At 35.4% G+C, this 20,073-nt stretch overlaps 3 protein-coding genes across 4 annotated transcripts; 2 read left to right on the forward strand and 1 right to left on the reverse strand.

The window, feature by feature from the left end:
* The first annotated feature begins 2,651 nt into the window (after positions 1-2,651).
* LOC113770963 lies at positions 2,652-4,226 on the forward strand. The gene is made up of 2 exons (XM_027315594.1): positions 2,652-3,635; positions 3,757-4,226. Exon 1 carries the CDS (start codon positions 2,847-2,849, stop codon positions 3,522-3,524), a length of 678 nt encoding a protein of 225 aa, XP_027171395.1. The 5' UTR covers positions 2,652-2,846; the 3' UTR covers positions 3,525-3,635; positions 3,757-4,226.
* A 221-nt stretch (positions 4,227-4,447) lies between these two features.
* On the reverse strand, positions 4,448-8,663 carry LOC113770962 (THO complex subunit 3). The gene is made up of 11 exons (XM_027315593.1): positions 8,531-8,663; positions 8,184-8,279; positions 7,406-7,535; positions 6,757-6,848; positions 6,461-6,529; positions 5,983-6,040; positions 5,768-5,867; positions 5,307-5,393; positions 5,015-5,093; positions 4,770-4,902; positions 4,448-4,680 (listed from the first exon to the last, which is right to left on the reverse strand). Exons 1-11 carry the CDS (start codon positions 8,597-8,599, stop codon positions 4,646-4,648), a joined length of 948 nt encoding a protein of 315 aa, XP_027171394.1. The 5' UTR covers positions 8,600-8,663; the 3' UTR covers positions 4,448-4,645.
* Positions 8,664-13,288: 4,625 nt separating this feature from the next.
* Positions 13,289-19,848, forward strand: LOC113769928 (KH domain-containing protein At5g56140). Of its 2 annotated transcripts, none has more exons than XM_027314249.1 (7): positions 13,289-13,565; positions 13,796-13,881; positions 17,437-17,582; positions 18,501-18,620; positions 18,700-18,816; positions 18,921-19,064; positions 19,147-19,848. In XM_027314249.1, exons 1-7 carry the CDS (start codon positions 13,444-13,446, stop codon positions 19,339-19,341), a joined length of 930 nt encoding a protein of 309 aa, XP_027170050.1. In that variant the 5' UTR covers positions 13,289-13,443; the 3' UTR covers positions 19,342-19,848. The 2 variants fall into 2 exon arrangements, with proteins under 2 accessions (XP_027170050.1, XP_027170051.1); XM_027314250.1 differs by having other exon boundaries at positions 13,290-13,565; positions 19,192-19,848.
* The last annotated feature ends 225 nt before the right edge of the window (positions 19,849-20,073 follow it).

The following is a 20,073-nucleotide window of genomic DNA, read 5'->3' on the forward strand; positions in this document are numbered from 1 at the left end:
TTCCCTCTTATGATCTACTATCGTTCTCCTTTATTGATTTTTCTTTAAATCTTACATGTAACCAAATATTATGTATTACTAGTATAAAGTCAATATGATTGCATATTGTATCTTGAAACTTACTTGATTTTAATTTCATGGAATTGAAATATGTGAACATTTTTACTTACATGCTTAATAGTATTTGAAAATTTTGAATTGTTAATTTAACTTTTAAATTAGTAAATGTTCTTAACCCCATGCAAAATGTTTTAAAATTTTTTATTTTATAATGCAACCATTTGTTTTTTTCTCTTTTTTATTATATAAATATATGTTTATTGAAACTACAAGAAGCATTAAATAAACTTAAAATCTAAGGGCACAAGTGTATAATAAATGTATAAGGTGCGAATTTAGTATAGAAAGGTGTGAATTTAGCCCCTCTCCTATAAAATTATAAACTTATGTGATTATGAATTTGTTATTTAAAAGCTTATGCATAGTATCAGCGTCACTAGATTGACAATTTTAATTTATTTGGTATTGTTTTTTCTGTTTTAATTTCAGTCTCATTATGAGAGGAAAAAATAATCTCCACATTGGAGAAATCACAAACAGTCTCTCTAGTTATTATGATCCCAAACTCAAACTTCTCATTTACTTTATTATAATGCTGAAATGCTCCTAAATACATTAAATTTTTACTTTGATTTATAAGATAATATGTTTATGCTAGATATAGAGATTTTTAAAGATGTTTTCATACACAAGTTAAAGTTACTAAATTATGTGTTGATGTTAGTATATCGACTTTTTTTTAACTGAACTTATTTGACTGGCTTACAATAACAGTAAATCTTGATTATGACATTCTTGCCCAGGGAAGGAAAAATCAACTGCTGATTAATTCGATTAAGCAACACGTCGTAACAATATTCCAGAACTTGAAACTGGGATACTGGCTGAGCAAGTTATATCAAATTGACAGGGAGGACACTTTCGTCAACGCGTGGATGAGTTTTCGGCCGTTTAAGTTGTTTGGGGCCGTTTGCAGAATGCTTAGGCATGGATATATATTCCACGTAGAATCGCGGACTCTATTTGTTAGGCACTAAGTTTATGTTTTCTTTTTCCTTTTTTTTTTTAATTTTATTTGTCCAATTTTAAGGACCATCTAAATGGTGCCAAAAAACAACCATTTTATGAAGAACAAATTATTAGGCGTTTACATTTTTTCTTAATGAAGAACAAATTATTTTAACCATCCTAGTTTTTGGTTCTATAATTACATGCGTATAGCTTTGTTGCCACCTGATACAGGTGGTGTAGCATTAAAAAAAAGTGTATAGTTTTGTTGGATGATGTTAAAATATCTTGTTTCTATAAGAATTGTATTGGTAGGCGATCTGTAAGAATTTCTATAAGTGACGTATGATTTCGAATGTAAGTCTTAACTTGTGATAGTAATTTGAGGCGAACACACCCAAACTTTTATTTACCAAAATAAAAGGGAAAAAAATATTGCTTCTAATTCCTAAGTCCTAACCAAGTAAAACAATTTGATTGGAAAGATTAATATCTATGAGCACCATTGAGAGAGGCACGCCTACATGCTATTTTAACAAAAATAATAACTGAACAAGCAGGAATTTGTGTTAAATTAATAGGTAGTTACTCAATTAAAAAAGAAAATAGAGAGAGACAGAGAGAGAATAATGACTATAGGGCATTACTGAAATTAAAAAAAAGGTGTTAGACCAACATATATGCTTGCTTTCCGTTCTATATTTAAGAATATTGAAAATTCTGCTCTAACCAATTATTATATTATATGCTGAGGTAATCTCTTAAAAATGTAAATGTGAATTTTTAAGAATTAAAATGAGGAACTGCAGCAAGCAGTCTCGCACTAGATCTATCTTGAATATATATAATAGTTACTTAAAACTCAGTTTAGCTGACGTGTTTAGACATGTTTTATGATAAAAAAATAGAACATCTAAATTAATTAAAAGTAAATCTTATATACATTGACGGTGACTATCACAGTTGGATATATGACACACATGCAAAATTTGAGTTACAAATTTAAATTCGGATTAATGCATATAATAGTGAAACTGTATGCACAGTCAATGTATAGAAGATTAATTCATTAATTAAGTGGCACTGAATTTATTAGAAAAAATTTATCCCAAAAGATAAGTGATATACACTCAAATATATCGAATCGAATTTAGTGCATATCAATTCAATTACTTAACGATTTATATTTCAGATTTCAATTTTATCAAGCGCACCCGTAGAATCTCCAATTGGAAAAAAAAGAAAGAAAATTATCTTCATTTTGCCAGCCAATGGAAGGACATAATTTTTTTTAATGGAGATACATAAATGATCAAATTTATTGTTTCTTTTAATGTATTTTTTTTCCTCAGTAGCTGTAGTAGCTGTCTGAAGCATTAAAAAAGAAAATGGGAGGAAAAAAGAAAAGAAAAGGAAAGAGCAACGGTACTTCATGCCTTGAAAAATTTAATAGAGATCCGACCGTTACTTGTGCAGGTGCCGGCAATGCATTGGGAAAAATATGACCGTTGCTAAACTCAGGCGTTTTGCACCATTTAAATATCCCAACATTTATCGGCACCAGATCTGCCAAACTCTCTAACTCTTCTATCTGCGATCATCAAAATATTTGCCTCCTCATTGCTAACTCAATTGCTGGTTACCTTTTTGTTAATCGTGAATTCGCTGATATTCAAAGCACAGATTTTTCTGAGTTCTTTTATCCATCTTTTAATTTAGTTCTCCAATTATTGTTCATTTAATCGTCAACTTTTTTGCTTTCAAGCAACTCTGATCAAATGGCAGAAACGAAAGATGCCCATGTCGTAGTCGAAATCCCTGTAGACGAAGAGCATCAGCAGAAGCTCATCTCTGCAATGAGCACAACATCTTCAGCCATACAACACCATCCATTAATGGAGATCTCCCAAAGCCCAGGCCATCTCTTGCTTCTCAAGCTCTGGCAAAGAGAAGAAGATCTTTTTGGCCGCAAAATTGCCATAAAAGAATCCAGATTGGATAATATTAGAAAAGAAATATTTCAGCTGTGTTGTTTTTACTTTATTTTTCATGGGCTATTCTTAACAATTTCATTTACATCTTATAATTCAGACGAGAACCAGCACCGTAATATGTGCCACAGATGGTGGATCCCATCTGTTTTGAGCATGTGTACTTCTCTAGTTGTCGTGTTTTTGGTTCAGATGAAGCTTTTCAGGTACTGGAAAGTGACTAATCAGTTGCAGAGAGAGAAGAACGATAATCGAACACTTACAAGATGTATTCAAGAGCTGAGGATGAAGGGGGCTAGCTTTGATTTGTCTAAGGAGCCCCAGAATGGAAAAAGAATGAAAAGCTCTAGTGTGGAGATCAAATGGAAGCCCCTTTCTTCGCTCTCTCAGTATCTCATTACCCTTTGCCTGGTTTGTTTTGCAGGCTTGATCTTCCCCACCAGCAGATTCATCCTTTGTGCTTAGTTACTTCCCTCCATTCAAGCACATGGAGCGCCACAGAATCCATAAGATACAAGAGTTTAAAAACAAAACGGTTAAAAGGAAGAAATCATTATCTCCTATTCATTAGCCAAGGTAAGTTTCATTATCTCCTATTCATCAGCCAAGGCCGCAAGGCCGCTCGGCCTCTCCTTGTATTAGTAAGAACTAAGAAGGTGAATTTTATGTGGGGCTAATTTCTCCCTTGGGTTTCCAGACATAGTCCTACTTTTCAGAATCAAGAGCTACGAGGCTTGTAATCAATTTTGCATTGCTTATACACATTGGGGGTCCATCTCTTCAAGGGGGTGAAGCATCCTGGTCCGAACGTTACTGAAATATCCACGTCCAGAGTGTCTCGTCAAGCTTCTTGTACCGCATGCTTTGATCAATAATTACATGCATTTTGCTGCTGATAACGGTCGCTTAGAAGTTTACCTTTGGTGGTGTTCTACTGATTTGGATAAGAAACCTCAAAAGGTAGAGGCAACAACTGGTCTCCAACAGTTCACTTCCTAGTGGTTATTTTGGGTCACACAGCAGGTGCTTCTTCAAGACACTTTTGTGTTTGCAATTTGCAGCACTCAGATCAAGTTTCAAATGCAGTTTTTGCAACACTGCTTGTGTTCGAGTCTGTTATGCAAAGGGAAGGTCCGCTGAAATTAAGTTGATATTTTATTTTTATGATGTGTTGGAGTCGAAGTCTCGCTAGTTCCAAGTCCCTTGCCCCTTTCTTTTTTTGTTTCACCGCAATTCTTACAGCAATAACCTCTGCGCCCCCAACTCCAAAAAAGATAAAATTAGAAGAACGCTGATGAATGGCCCAATTTTCAGGCTTTTGATTCATGGTAACATGCTATGCAAGAAATCACTACTGATAAATGCCCAACCCTTGAATACACACTACCTCAAGAAGACAAAACTGAAGATAAATAAAAATAAACGTCCAAATGACAAATTGACCAAATATGGCCGCACTATCATAATAATATCCAAAATACACCAGCAATAGAATAGGGCAACAAACAGCATGCAGAAAAAAAGTATCCGAAACCTCAAATTGCCTCTTCAAATGACTTCTTCCTCCTCAGCAGTGCATCAGACAACTAGGCACTCTCAAAGCCAAATATCCGAAATATACCTGCAACAAAGTAGGGAAACGTTATTCAAATTTTGTAGCTACAAAACAACACCTTCTTAGTTTACAAAGAGAACAGGAAATCCAGTAACCTTCATCAGCCTGATATTTGTTCTTATCATCTCCTGCATATGCTAGTAAGTTGTGCTTTGGGTTCCATTCTACACTATTCATTGCAGCTCGACATGGAATTTGGTGAACTGTTCGTCCAGTTTGAACATTTGACTGACGCAGGAAAAGACATAAATGTTTACTGGATCAGAACTTAGTAACTTCAGAATTAAGCATCATCTACCAGCAGGAGACAACCACTAGAACAAAGTTTAGAAAAACATACAATATCAATAAACAAATCCTCACTGGCTGAAGCAATGTACTCTCCCGTGTGATTGAAACTTATTGTTCTAACTGGCCATCTGAGAAAATAAAACAAAGTGTTTGAGTTACAGCTCTTTAAGAAAGTGCATGAAATCATTTCAGGTCTGGACAAACATAGGAAAGAAGACAAGCATATGCTCCAATTTTATTTATACAATTTCCTTATATGAGCAAGTGGTCAATGAATAAGATTGGGGAGTTTTCTCTCTTTCTTAATTTCATAGAAGGGAACGTGGAACAGAAGTACTTACTCAAGTTTCGTAAACGTGCGCAGACATAGCATCTCCTTGATATCCCAAAGACTGACCAAGGAATCAGCACTTCCAACAGCAACGTATCTGCACAAGGCAGCAAATTTCAAATTGATACACTTTGGATACACAAGTTATTTCAAATATTATTTTGCTTGCATTATAAACACATTTTCCAACCACCTTTTTATATTTTCAACTACTATTTTATCCCATATACATCACATCACAAAAAGTGCTACAATATATTATTCCAAATAGTATTTCAAATAATCTCTATCCAAACACTCCCCTTGGTTTGCATTGTTATTTGATCCATTACCACCCTGAAAGCTTGTAAAATTGTAACCAACAAAATATACTAGTTCCAAAACATTCTCAAGGGTTTTTTTTTATTTTTCACACTGAAAATTATGTATTAGAGTAGAAGCTGATAGCCAACAGAATATGCAGAGAAACACCTTCCTAATGGGTCAATGGCAATGCAGTAGCAACCAGCTGTATGAGCCATAAGGGTGTCAACTCGATCAAGAGATGGATAAGCTAGTACTTCCACAGTACCTAAGGAGCAAAAGGAAAGGAGTGCAATTGTAATATATGGACACAAAATACATACAATCAAATTTCTTAAGAAAGTACACTGAATGATAGATATTTCCACTTAATTTCTTCTCACCATTCCCTGTGGTCAGAAAGAACTTGTCTCCTGTCATGTTCCATGCAATCTCATTGACCTGAATTAAAGACTTCATCTCAGATTATAAAGACAAGGCATCTCAATTGACTCACTGAGAAGGAATGAGGAAAGAAGAAATGCTAATCATCAGGTAAATTACTTCAGACAAGTACATAAAATTATAACAGTTAACCAGAAGTACAGGTTTTCTGCTATGCACATGAAATATCAACAACATCATCCCAGACTTATTATCTCAGACAAGTGTATTCATGACACTGAAGGAAAGGCAAAATGGCCATTAAAAGTCCTAGAATAACTAGGTTAGATATACCCCAAGTAAAGTTTGCAAGATCTCATGTTGCACAAAATAACCTGATGTGGACTCTAAAGACCACTTCCTCCTCCAACCACCATCACAAATGAACCACGAACAACTTGTATGAAAATAATAACATTAGCTGAAACATGAATGTACCTCATATGTGAACTTGCGCTTGTGGAGAGGCTTAAATTTGCGAACATCTAATATAGTCAATTCATCATCCTACAACACATCAAGACTGTAAGAAGAGCTGCAACATAATTTCTAATTTCTAATTAGATAGAAGTAGATAACAAGTTACATACTAATCTGCGTGCATTAATATAATTCTTTGGAAACGAACATGGATTTGCAGGAGAAAACATAATTGCAAAATAGATCCAGTTCCAGACTGTGGATACTGAACCCATAAAAGCTTTAAAATGTTAGGCAAGGAATGCATGGCATACCCGGTTCCCTACAGCAATATGTGTCCCATCAGGCTTATAGGTAATATTGATATTCTCTCCGCTAAGTTCAGCTTGCTGTGAACATTTTCCACCTGTCAATTCAAGACACAAATATATGAGCACCCTTAGCAGCAGTATGCTGTTTATAGAGTTGAGTTGTCAAGTCAGCTCCATGCAGTGGATAGAGTAGAATGTCAAGTTTGTTTTCCATTGAAGAGTGAACTTTTCTTTGGCTACATTCAATGTCTATTTCAACTAAAGAGCACAGCTGCAGAAGAAAATTTTCAGATGTTGCCAGAAAGATGAAGCATTACCTTGGAAGCAGAAAATATTCCTTTCCGCACTTTGTGAAACTTTCTTCTATTTTTTTTTTGTTTGGGGAGGGGGGTTGGGGGGGTGAGTCTACAGCAGGATAAATACTGAAAGCTAAAACAAAAGTCTCTGTTACTTATCCAAAGGCCTAATGTCGTAGAAGATCCTTCATCAGAATAAATAGAACAAAATAGTTACTTGACTATTAACTCCTTTCCAAAACTCTATTTACCTATTTAAGCATAAACCTTTTTTAAAATGTCTTACAATTGAAGTGTTAGGTTATTACTGCTTGGTAAGATTTAAACAGATGTATGCATTCTGGTGGTTCACTTACTACGAGCATCCCACAAGCGAACTGTCTTGTCACCTGACGCAGTTGCTATCAAATCAGCATGTTTAGGATCCCAGCACAACTGATCCACACTATCAGTGTGACCCTTCAACTCTATATCTTTAACTTTACCCTGCAGAAAAATTCCAAATGGCCATACAAGGCAGAGAATACCAAATTGTTCAATGTCAGAAAGAGAGACGAAAAAGAACGGAAAAGAAAAGCAGCTCTCTTGTAGTGGTCATTCATTCCAAAACATTCCTGCCTGCATTGGTAACAAGATATGCATTGCTGTGGAAGCCACATAGCTAAGGACCTCATGATCTCCAATGGAATAAAAATTCATTGAAGACAATTTTTTTTAAAGTTCCCACAGAAGGATGTATACAGCAAATAGAGTTGACAAAATATGCAGCCAGAACAGGCTCTCCTGAACAGCATTCAGATGCTTTACCAACAGATTAACTAAGAGGACACATGCCTTTCTGTTGGAAGTTTGATACTAGTGCTAATATACTCGTCAACCGCGTGTATAACTTTGTTTCAAAATCAAAACATCAAATTCAGCACAAACCCTAAAACTAATTCAAAGTAGAAAAATGAAACTATATAGTTCTGGAGACTTCATTACAGAAAACGAAAAGCACGATTTTGAATCAGCAAAGAAAAAAGAGTAAACCCTTTCCAATCTTAGACGGGAAAAACAACAACAGCATTTTAAACTAAAAGGAGAAATAACGAGGGAAAAAAGAAAGAAGAAAAAAAAAGGAAAAGTTCATACATGGCCGTGATGCTCAATGTGCCAAATGCGAGCAGTTTGATCAACCGAACCAGAAGCGAGCTTCGTCCCACTGCAGTTCCATGCCACCGAATGCACCTGTACTCACACCCACCCCAAAAATTTATATATTAAAAAAAAGAGTTACGAATTTTAAACAAAAACATGAGCAAAGCCACCACTTTATCTAAGCAGTGATACTTATTCCAGCAATTGAATCAAAATATTTTGGGGAAATAGAAACAATTAACCACAGAAAACCAAAATTCACCACAAAGTCTGGGCTTTTAGCTGAAAGACTTTAACTTTCTTTATTTGCATAAGAGGGAGAAGGTGAAGAATTTTGGTACCTTTTTCTTGTGGCCTTGGTAGTCTCTACTGTGGAGGTTTCTGAAGGGTATCGTGTCCCTCTCCTCCATTGCTGGGCTGTTCGTCTGTCTTCTCTAATTTTAACTGCAATTCAATAAACAAGGACTTGCGGAGTCTGGTCACTGGTGGTCCGTTGTTCTGTGCTCGACTAAAAATAAAATAAGGGTTAATTTCAGAAACCTATCCTGAGGTTTCTACAATTTCACTAGCCTGCTCTAAAGTTTGTAAATTTATACAAACCTCCCCTAAAGTTAAGGTTTTGACAACAAAATTAATCCAACTAGAGAAAATAATATTAAAAAGGGAAAATGACCTGTTTCATCCCTCACATTTTGCAAAAATATTCTTTTCGTCCCTCACTTTTAAAATGAAGCAAATTCGTCCATGATATTTAAAAATTAAAGCTATTACATCCCTGAACTTAATTTTCAATTTGAATCAAACCATCCAATAACCCAGTAATAAATTTCGAAAATAGAATTGATAGATCATTCGGTCAATTTCATCATATTCACATGACATTTATTAAACCAAAAAAATAAAAATTATAAAATAAAAGGTCATTCTTTGTCTTGGAATAGTAGAGTTTTTTTTTTTTGGTAAATCTTTTCATGCACCGTTAGTATATCCGCTTGCGAATCTAGATATGTATCATAAATATAAAATTTGGGGTTTAAATTTAAATTAAAATGATATGGCGGTACATAAAACCGTCAATGTATACAATGATAATGTAGGAAAGATTAATCTTTCTTTTTTATGTTATAATTTTTTATTTTTTATTTTTAGGTTCATTAAATTTCACATGAATATCAAGTTGAGTTAACCAAATAATCTATCAATTACACCCCCAAAATTTGTAATCAGGTTGATTGGTAGTTTGATTCAAATTGAAATTTGGGTTCAGGGATGTAATAATTTAAGTTTTTAAATGTCAAGGACGAAATTGCTTCATTTTAAAAGTGAGGGACAAAAAGAATATTTTTGTGAAATGTAAAGGATGAAACTGATCATTTTCCCTATTAAAAAAGTACTTTAAGGAGAGAGATGAAACTTTTATTCCATAAATACCCCTTATGCATATATATAAGTTGTATTAGTAAAAAAATAAAAATAATTAATACACACATTTCACCACTCAAAAAGTTCATATTTAATAAATTAAACAACAAAAACAAGCAACAAAACTAAACTAATGATCATAAGATTTAACAAAATAGACTAGTCATCTTTTTTTACATGATATTTGCTATGATTCTTGTGATTTTGAATCGAAATTTTTTTTGAATTTTGCCTTTCTTTTCCCTCCATTCTCCTTTACTAATATCTAACGATTGAGTAATTAGAATACTAATTAATTATTAATAACTAATTAATGAAAATAATTGCTAAAAAATTCTTTAATGATAAATGATGACTTGTATTTACAAAATAACATCAATTGATATATCTGATGGAGGAAGGAGGAAAAAAAAGGCTAAATTGGGAAAAAAAATTTGTTACAATAATCATAACAAACATCATGTCGAAAGAGATAACTATTATATTTTGTTAAATTTTGTGATCATTAGTATAGTTTTGTTACTTATTTGTATCGTCTAATTTATTAGATGTGAACTTTTTGGATTGTGAAATGTATGTATTAATTATTTCTAACTTTTAATTATTTTATTTTTTTATTAATACAACTTCTAGACATGTATAAGGAGTATTTATGAAATAGAAGTTTCATCTCTCTTTTTAAACTGTTTTTTGAATGTTACTTTTTCTAATTGGACTAATTTTGTTATCAAATCTTAATCTCACGAGAGATTTATGTAATTTTGTAAATTTTAGGGAAAACTAGTGAAATTATCAAAAACCTCATGGGAGGTTTCTGAAATTACCCCTAATATAAAAAGTCTAATTACAACTCTGCTTGTTTAAAAGCATGAATTTGGAACGTGGATATTGCACTGCCGCCTCCAGGTTCCAGATGCGGGGTATTTAAAAGCGGCCTTAATTTGAACAATCACATCAACGATGACGAATTTAAGAGAGAATCCCTCGTTCGTTGGTTATCCAACGTGGAAAAAAATTTTGCACCAGGGCCTTCACTCCCATGCCATCGTTCCGCCTTTTATTATAGGGTTAATATCAGAATTCAAAAACCTTCCCTGAAGTTTCTTCTAATCACATCTAGTACCCTTCATATTTTCGAAATCACACCTAACACCCTTGGAAGTAGGATGTGACAGGCTGTCTCATTCAGAAGGGGAGAAATTACCAAAAAATCACCAATATTGTGTATTTAAGGGTAGGAATGCTATGATGTATACATAAACATGCATTTTTCCGTGTGTGTTGCATTAATCTTATAGTGAGTAAGAAGTAAAAAATTCCTAAATTGGGATATGTAGGATTGTTAAATTTTGTGGTGTATATTAACTATTGGAATCTACATTGCTACCTATTTCCTTATACTTCAACATGCACCCCAAATAATCACTGCTGAAGTTTGTATTATCTATGACTAATAAGGTTGACTTAGTTTGGAAGCATATGAAGCACTGAAAATATTACTTATACTTCATTAAATCGATTTTTCCGATTTGAATAAAAATATAGTCGCCAATGTACCAATTAGAACTGTTTGATTCCTTACTGAATCTCCAATCAACTTGCTGCAGAATTTCCCATTTAAGTGCTGCATATTAATGGTGTCTTCAGTTGAAGGCAATTTATAGAGATTAAGCATCATCAGTTAACCATTGGAAGCAACAGTCACAGTAGCGGGGTCATCTGGAGGTCCATAATTATAACATTCTTTTTTATGACACTTTTACCCCCTCACCTTCTAAATTAATATCATATGCTTATTTGTTTATATTTTTATTTTCTAAAATTCAATAATCATCTTGGGCTGCGGGTAAAAATGGAACAAAAATAAAGTCTTTCTCTTATAATTCATTATTACTACTATTGTCAAACAGAAGCGCTGTTAATGATACTAAAGTTGTCATTCCAGGGTGCTAGGTGTGATTAGAAGAAACTTTAGGGGAGGTTTATGATATTAGCCCTTTAATATATTGTCATTTTTTCCTTTCGTGAACATTCCATTTTAAATTTTTTACTGGTTAGCTTAAATCTCAATAACTATCGGGTTGGTAGAATACAAAATTCAACAGACTAAAATGACAAAATTATCGAGAAAAAAATGGGATTTTTTTTTTTGTATTTTTGTTTTTCTATTGCATATGATTTTCTTTTTAGTTTGTTGTATTTTGTCCTTTACTCGATTAGTAATTACTGGAACTCAAGAAAATAAAAAAAATAAAAAAATAGGATATATGTAAAGAAAAATTGAACATATAATAAAATGTGAGACATGAAGTGGGACACAACTAATTTTTTACTAGTACCTACAATGTAGTAGTGTTGTGTTGATGAGAAATGAATAATTTTTCACTTTTCTTTTATTTTTTTTCCTTCTCTGTCTTTGGTGGATGATGATGAATTTACAAGTTAGAAAGTCCAGAAGATACGCGGTCATCGTGCAACGGGATATCAACAACGCCAGGGATTACGTGATTAGATTAGTCAACATAAATGTTCAATCGACCTCCAAAATTTATGGAGAGGGAAGATGATATACAATTATACCACTACATGATACATATAACGACGTAGTTTTCCAGTGAATGTTTAACAATGGCATCCCAACTACCAAACCAATTAAGAGGGCTACTCTGTTCTATTGTTTACTTAACATACAAACAATTTTCATCCACCTGCAATTACATCCATACACGAGAGGGAAGAGCTAATATTCCGTCATTCGGGATGCACCTGACATAAAAATTCTACGCACAAGGATTGAAAAGATTGAAAATTGACAGCCCATCGTCATTGTAATGCAATCATCACAACCCATCAAAGTGCTTTAGACACACTGTAGATGCAGGTCCGGCATGCCCACTGCAAAGAGATCGAACAGTGAAAAGCAGAAAAAAAAAAAAAAGGAAAGGAGAAACCTTTTTCTATTTACTGCAACTTCAGTTAGTTTTTTTGGGATCGATAAAATTACCATTTTTAGAAGCGTTTAAGTAATGAATGCTATATATTAATTAAACTCACTATATGAACATGCATATATATTTATCAGGTGTCTACGCCTTAATTGAGAACACACCCACTGAATAAATTCAAGAATTCTTACACAGCGCGAATTCAATTTCTTTCACTATCAGTTGTTATTGAACGCAACACTAGTAGTACTGTAAACAATATTGACCGGCGGCAAGTAGCAGAATACTGAGTACAGAGCAGTACCAAAGGAGGATGCATTGGCAGTGGAGTGCAAAATGACTGACATACATGAATACGTGTGTGACTGTGAATGAGGGAGTGGAGTAAACGGCAATGGACACAGTGGACTGGAATCACTGGGATAGACCGATAGAGGGATTAGCAGCGCAGCACAGCACAGCACCGCCTGACTCCGTCATTGGCCTTTGGAAAAATTGTCCATCCATCCCGTTCAATATAAATATAAATATAAATATTCTCTCCTCCTCTCCTCTGTACAAAAAAATTAACAGGCCTTCTTAGGTCTTTTTTTACTTTCTTTCTAGTGTTTACGTACTACTAGCAGTAGTCAGCACTTAATTATAGTATCAGTACTTGTTACTCACTAGTATTCACTAGTATTGCTACTCTTTCCTTTTCTTTTTCTTTTTTTTTTTGGTCTCTCTTTTTTCTTTCCTTTTCATTCACCGACGCCTCCTCAGCCATAATAGTCATCATCTCTGGCCTCTACTCATTCTATAATATAGAGTAGAGAGAGGGAGCGAGGGACTGACTGGTCGGTGGATCTGAAGGAGACATCGGCGGGCGGTGAATAAAGAAAGACGAGATGTCGTCTGGAAGGTACATGGCTTACTCGCCCTCTCCCTCTGCCCCTCACTCTCCTCACATCGGCCCCGCCGCCGCCAGTGGTCTACGCTCCGCCGCCTCCGCCCTTGCTGAGCAGGAAAAGTATGACCTCCTTTCTAATCAAGTTTAGATCTTTTTTTCGATTCAATTAACTTCCTGCTTTCTTTGGATTGACGGGTTCGTTTTATATATGTTAAAGCCTGCTGCTTTTGATTATACCCACACTTCTCCTTTTGTTTTCTGTTGTTTTATATTGCTAGAAATTTCTTGTGATTTATTTCCTTCATAAGCGCTGGCTGGTGTTGTAATCTTTTATGTTCGTTGGTTGCCAGGTATTTATCCGAGTTACTTGCGGAAAGGCATAAGCTTAATCCGTTTATGCCAGTGCTGCCCCATAGTTATCGACTGTTGAATCAGGGTAAGCTGGTAGCCTCACTATTTAGATTATCTCCTGCTAGCTGTTGTGGTTTAATGGCTCGGCAGGAGGGTTTCTGGTTTATGTTTAATAGTAGTAATTGTCTGTCTATGTTAGATATGGTTGCCGCCCATGGGACGTTTTGATGAGATGGTTGAAGTTGTTACAGCCTATTTTTACAATTTTTTTCACTAATCTCTGGTTTGCTTTAGCTGACCCACAAATCTTTGAGTCTTTGACGAATCAATTCATGACTGCCTTTGGTGGTTGTCTGGATAATGTCATGAGATCACTTGCAGAGTCAGTAAATCCCATAAAGGATATTCTTCTACTTTGCTTGATGAGCTTGTTTTAAGGCTTCATACAAGTCTGGCAAGGATAACATCAAAAGAAAACTTGGGAAGAAAATTACTCATGACATCCATCTTGGGCAATTTCTACTGGATCTTTCTTATGTTCCTTATTATTGAGTATGAGATTGACTTGATAAATAAATCTTTTATCCATTTATTATGTTGGTCTTATTTGTGCATGTAATATTGTGGTAGAAGCTAATTAACTGTGGAGCACGTGGCTGTAGAATAGAGTTGACGTGTTTGTGATGGCTAAACACGTGGCTGAATGAAACTTTACACTTGTGTTTACTGTATCTCAAGTTGACGTAGTTGTGCCGGCCACACACATGACTAAACAAATCTGTTAAAGTAGCATTTCCCCTGTATCGTTCCTAACTTAATAATTCTTGAGTTTTGGTAGCTTTTGGCACGTAGAATAGTCTTCGGTGGAAGATGGGCCCAGGACCTAGAGATGAAATTTTTATCTTGGTTTGCATTACAAATGAGCAAGTGGTTACAGTTGTACTGATTATTTTGGTGAAGGCTTTAATGCCGCATCCAGTTCATTGAATATAGGCCCACAAGGATGCTTTTGCTTTTTTCATTTATTGAAATGCTGTTAGCTCTGACTACCCTACTAAATATCTTCTATGTACCTAGATGTTTGCTTTGATCCCTGCATTCTTTCCCCACCTGAGTATGCCTGGTGTTTATTGGGCGGAAAAAGAAAAAAGGAAAAGAAAAAGAGTAGAGAAAGGCAGAAATGTTTGAAGTAGATCGTGATCATCGAGTTACCTTGTATAAATCATCAAGGAAGTGTCTTATTTAAGGATCTTGTGGCACATAACATGTGTTGTTTAGTAGTTGTCTTGTTGGCTCTTTAATAGTTGTGTCATTTAGTGAATAATTTTAGGATCATTTGCTGTTTCTGGCTCTCTTCTGAAGACTTGCTTCCTGTATTCCTGCAATAGCAATATGGAGATTGCTCTGATCGTTAAAATATCTGTGCCTTCACTAAATATCATTAAAGTTCATATGATGTGGTGCATTATTTCTGTTTCCCTTTTGCTATTTCCATTTCTAGTCATAAATCGTTGCAAAATCTGATCCACCAATTATCACAATCTCTGCAGATCTTATGTAATAAACCACCACCGGCACTCATGTCATTTCCAAAAGCATAAAAAGTATATCTTTTGTTAATCCTGTGACAACCAGTACCTTCTACTGTCTTTGTTCCAGCTACGTCCGCTCAGCAACTAATTTTGACAAGTCATTGCTTAATAACTATAGTTGTGCTTTCTAAAGCACCATGCACCAATTTGGCTAGCCATGGTAACCATTAAACAATTGTCACATTCTGAAATGAATGAGCATTTCTATTTTCTATGTCTAGTTCTCTCCTTTCCACTACTGTAGTGCCAAAGTTTAGCCATCGAAGGATAGGGCTCAAGGACATTAGTTTTTATTGCATTTTGAAAGCTTGTCTCTTTGATAGAGAAAAGTTACTCAACTCTTGTGACTAAGAAAGGGGAAGCTAGTGAGCAAGTGGGAAAATGGAAAATGGAAAATTTTCACAGTAACTTGCAGGAAACTGCTTGTGTCGTCATCTGGTTTGGGGGTTGGGGGCAGCAGATGTGAGAACTAGCCAGAAAGGAGGTCATAGAATTGGAAGATCATGTTGCATAATTAGCTTGGTATCATCGAGCATAAATTGGTATTAGAACTGCTGCAGACTCTGTAGTAGATTGGTGATTCTCGTCATGATTATGGTGATGTGATCAGATTCTGAAAGGTTGGTTATGGTGGGGAAGGAGGCCGAGAAAGGGTGGAGGCTCTTGACTAAGTTCTTTGGGAGATGAAATTAGTGGTAGGGAAAGAATTATTTGGAGAAAAAATGCCATTTGGTATTCTGGAGAAGGAATAGATGGAAAAGAACATGTGTTGTTGGTTAATAATGGAGAGCTAACGTCATGGAGAAAGGGGGTGGACGAGCATTAAGGCATCTGAAGAATCCCATTATACTGATTCTTTATTGATGCTGGAGGACAATAGCATGGAGATTACAGAAGTTACCACTTTCTAATCTTGAATTAGCAGCTTTAAATGTTTGAAACCGATTATGATTGCCAATTAGAAGAGAAGTGATATACTTTTTTCATGTTTCTGTTGAGTGAAGATTTACTACTCCATCCAGGGTTAAGAACAGAGTATGAGTTTAAAAGATGGTCTTGATTTTTTTTTGGGGGGAGGGGGTGGTTAGTAAAGGTAGGTGTTGTAGGACATGTCTCCGACATGTGAAATTGTATATCCTGGACATACTCAAAAAATAGGAGGTGGCTATATTTAATTATTTTAAATCTGTTTCTTTAAATCTCTAAGGTCCATATTGAGTGGATATGTAGATGAATTTTTTTCATTGTGCTTAGGAGTTAGGATCACTATGTTTCTGTCTTCCGCAATTAGCAGTTAAAAGAATTAAATTGGTTGTCTTTACTATTGGAAATAAGGCATCCTGCATATAAAATCTGGCTTTCTTTTGAAAACTTTATGAATCGTGAAGTAAAGTTTGAGTTTGGTATCAAGTCAAATGGTCAGTTGAATAAATTTGATTCTAATTTGCTTTCAGACTCTATCAAGTGGATTACAGATTATGGCTAATAAAGTCCTCTTTAATGGAGGGAATCATACATTTGGTCTAGTATTCAAGGCTCAGCCTTTAGAGGGAGACCGATCAAAATCAGTTGCCTTGGCTGGTGATGTATGTTTCTGAGTTGAAACTGCTGAAGCATGTGGATCGCTCCTGTCGTTTATTCCTTGGGGCTTGGGATTTATTGTCTTCTCGGTGTCTAACGTTTTCACCTTCCTAGAGGAAAAAGAGTACCTATCTTCGTTGACTTGGTTATCACTCTTTGTGTAAGGTTTTAACTAGGCACTGAGTTACTGATATACTGATATCCTTGTCTTTTAGAAACAATAATTCTAGCATGATTTATTACGACTATGTATTATATCCGTATTTGACTGTACTAGACTTTCGTTGTCCCTCACCCTAGGCTACATTCTTCTGAATGACTAAGCTTGTCAGGTTTGGAAGTATTGTTCATTAACTAACCAGTTAAGAATCCTTAGAATCTATCGATATTGTGGTGACTGCTGACTAATTATTTAACAAATGCTAACTGGTACATCTTATTCTTGAAAATTGACCTTTTTGAAGCAGAAATATTGCGTGTAACCACACTCTTGGGGAATGCATCAGTTTTAGATCAAAGTGGGCTTGAACATGCTAGCCCCCTGGCTTCAGGAGGAATATATTCACATGGAGGAGCTAATGTGAACAGATGGGCATCACCATTTCAATCCGAAGTATGGATACTAACCATTAACATAACCTTTGTTTTATCTAATTCTTTACTGTTTTTCAGAAGCATCTTGACACAGTTCTTTTACATCAGTACTAACTAGGTTTCTTTTCCTAGTGCCGTTTAACTTTTAACTTGCGTTTCCCCCATGACAGGTATTTAGAAGCTAACAACATCAAGAATGTCATGTATATTTAACTGAGCTTCTTGGTTCAAAATTTCTTTTGCAGTTAGCTGATTGTTCTCTTCACTGTAATCAACTTTCTTGGCAGAATGTTGCAAAGATTTGCTGTCTTTCATATTAATATATGCTCATACTAGAGATATTCCTGTTGTTGCTTTCATATGAATCTGAATATTTCTTTACTCAATTCTTTGTATTGGTAATGCATTGGATGCTGATAGAGCACATTGCTTCGTTCTGCCCACTTGGGGAAGCACATGTATATTTTAAGTAACTCCACCATTTGAGTTTGTATGTGCTAAAAGAAGTTATTGATATTAATCTAAGAACATTTAACCTGTGAAAAAAGAAAAATTAACCTGTGATTGTGCTAACAGGCTATTGATAATTCTTGAAAATTCGATTTAAACAGTATAGGAATATTCTATACTTTCCAGTAATAACATGCACTGATCATTAGGATTCTGGTTTCAATTCTCTATTAACTTGTTAACTTCACAGTTATCTAATTTTACTTCGATATAAGAATGGTTTTGTAGTGTCTAAATCTAGTGGGTGGTATACATTTGTATGGTCCTTTGAGGGATTTGTTTTGTCATAGTTCCCCGTTCAATGTTTTTGGAATTGGATCTGTGTATCATCCCAGTGGAAACACTCACATGCTATATGGGAAATAAAATGTGAAATTTCTGATGTTGTCCTTTCCTTGTTGACCATATTTGGGATCGTACTCTGCAGATATCAGGTCTGATGCAGCCACCATCTGCACAAAATTGGTTAGGTTCTCAAGCAAGCTCATCAGGTCTTATAGTGAAACGCACAATCAGGGTTGACATTCCAGTGGAACAGTATCCTAATGTATGATCAGGATTTGCTGTTTCTATGTTGTTATGATGCATGATTTTCTAAAACTCACTTGAAGAACTTGCTTTTGCAGTTTAATTTTGTTGGACGCCTCCTTGGTCCTAGAGGGAACTCTCTCAAGAGAGTTGAAGCCAATACTGACTGTCGTGTTCTCATTCGAGGCCGTGGCAGCATTAAGGACCCAACAAAGGTAACGACTAGAATGATTTTGGTGGTCTTCCCCATAAATACAGTGAATAGCTTGTGGATCACCATAAATTAATATAACAACTTTAGTATTGTTCAATATAAAAGGAAGACATGATGAGAGGCAAACCAGGATATGAACATCTAAATGAACCACTTCACATACTAGTTGAAGCAGAATTGCCAGTTGAGGTAATCGACGCTCGTCTGATGCAAGCACGTGAGATACTTGAGGATTTGCTGAAGCCTGTGGTATGTATATATGCTCTTCCTCCTGTGAAATTCAATCGTTTCTGCAATTCCTCAGCATTTTAATGGAGACAGATATTTACAGATTGGGATATCCAATGATGAAGCATTCTGTCCTCTTCAAATGCAGGATGAATCTCAGGACTTCTATAAAAAGCAGCAGTTACGAGAACTCGCCATGATTAATGGCACTCTTCGTGAAGAAGGTTCCCAAATGTCTGGATCTGTGTCCCCTTTCCATAACAGCCTTGGGATGAAGAGGGCCAAAACGAGGGGGTAATCCATCCCTTTTGGTGATTGGCTTTTGGAGCTTGTGTGTTGATCTCTCCAGTGAATAGCAGTTCCGCATGCAAAGGTATTGCTGGGTCAGCAGATCCTTCCAAATGCCATCGGGGCACTGGTGCTACTCTGCCGGTTCTAACTTGTTTCTATATGATATGAAGTGTGTTTCATACTACTTGGAAGATAAATAGCAAGAGTATAACATAGTAACAGACCTTAGGGGTCTGAGGGTTTGCTTATGAACACTTTCCTTGCTTGGTGGAGCATTTGCTTTACAATGCTATTCTTGTGCTATAGTCTCTCTCATTGTAAGAGTGTGATGGAAGTTTTGATAACATGGGGATTCTTGTAAGACATGTAAAAAGGTCACCATTGCTGTCAGACGTATGTACAATAAGTGTAGGATTGCTTCTTTAGTTCTGTTGAGGCATTCTTTTGGAAGTGATTTTATGAGTTGTATGCTTCAATGACCTCTTCCATATTCTCGGCTTGTTCTTTTAGCTTATTTTTAGTTCTGAGCAGGTTGCTTTCATGTGAGCTACATTTATTCTATAGAGCTTTCGGTCTTAGTTAAATTTTTGAGCCTTCAATGCCTCATCCAATGTTCCTTTCTTCAAGGGCTCCTCTCAAGGAAAGAAGTGCAAAACTAACGAGCTTTCAAATTGTGTGTGGTTAAAGGCTCAAAATTGTTGAGTAAACGGTTTTCCTTCTGATCTGCATGTTTTCTTTT

Source organism: Coffea eugenioides, chromosome 5 (assembly GCF_003713205.1).
Source record: "Coffea eugenioides isolate CCC68of chromosome 5, Ceug_1.0, whole genome shotgun sequence".
In the NCBI taxonomy this organism is placed as follows: Eukaryota; Viridiplantae; Streptophyta; class Magnoliopsida; order Gentianales; family Rubiaceae; genus Coffea; species Coffea eugenioides.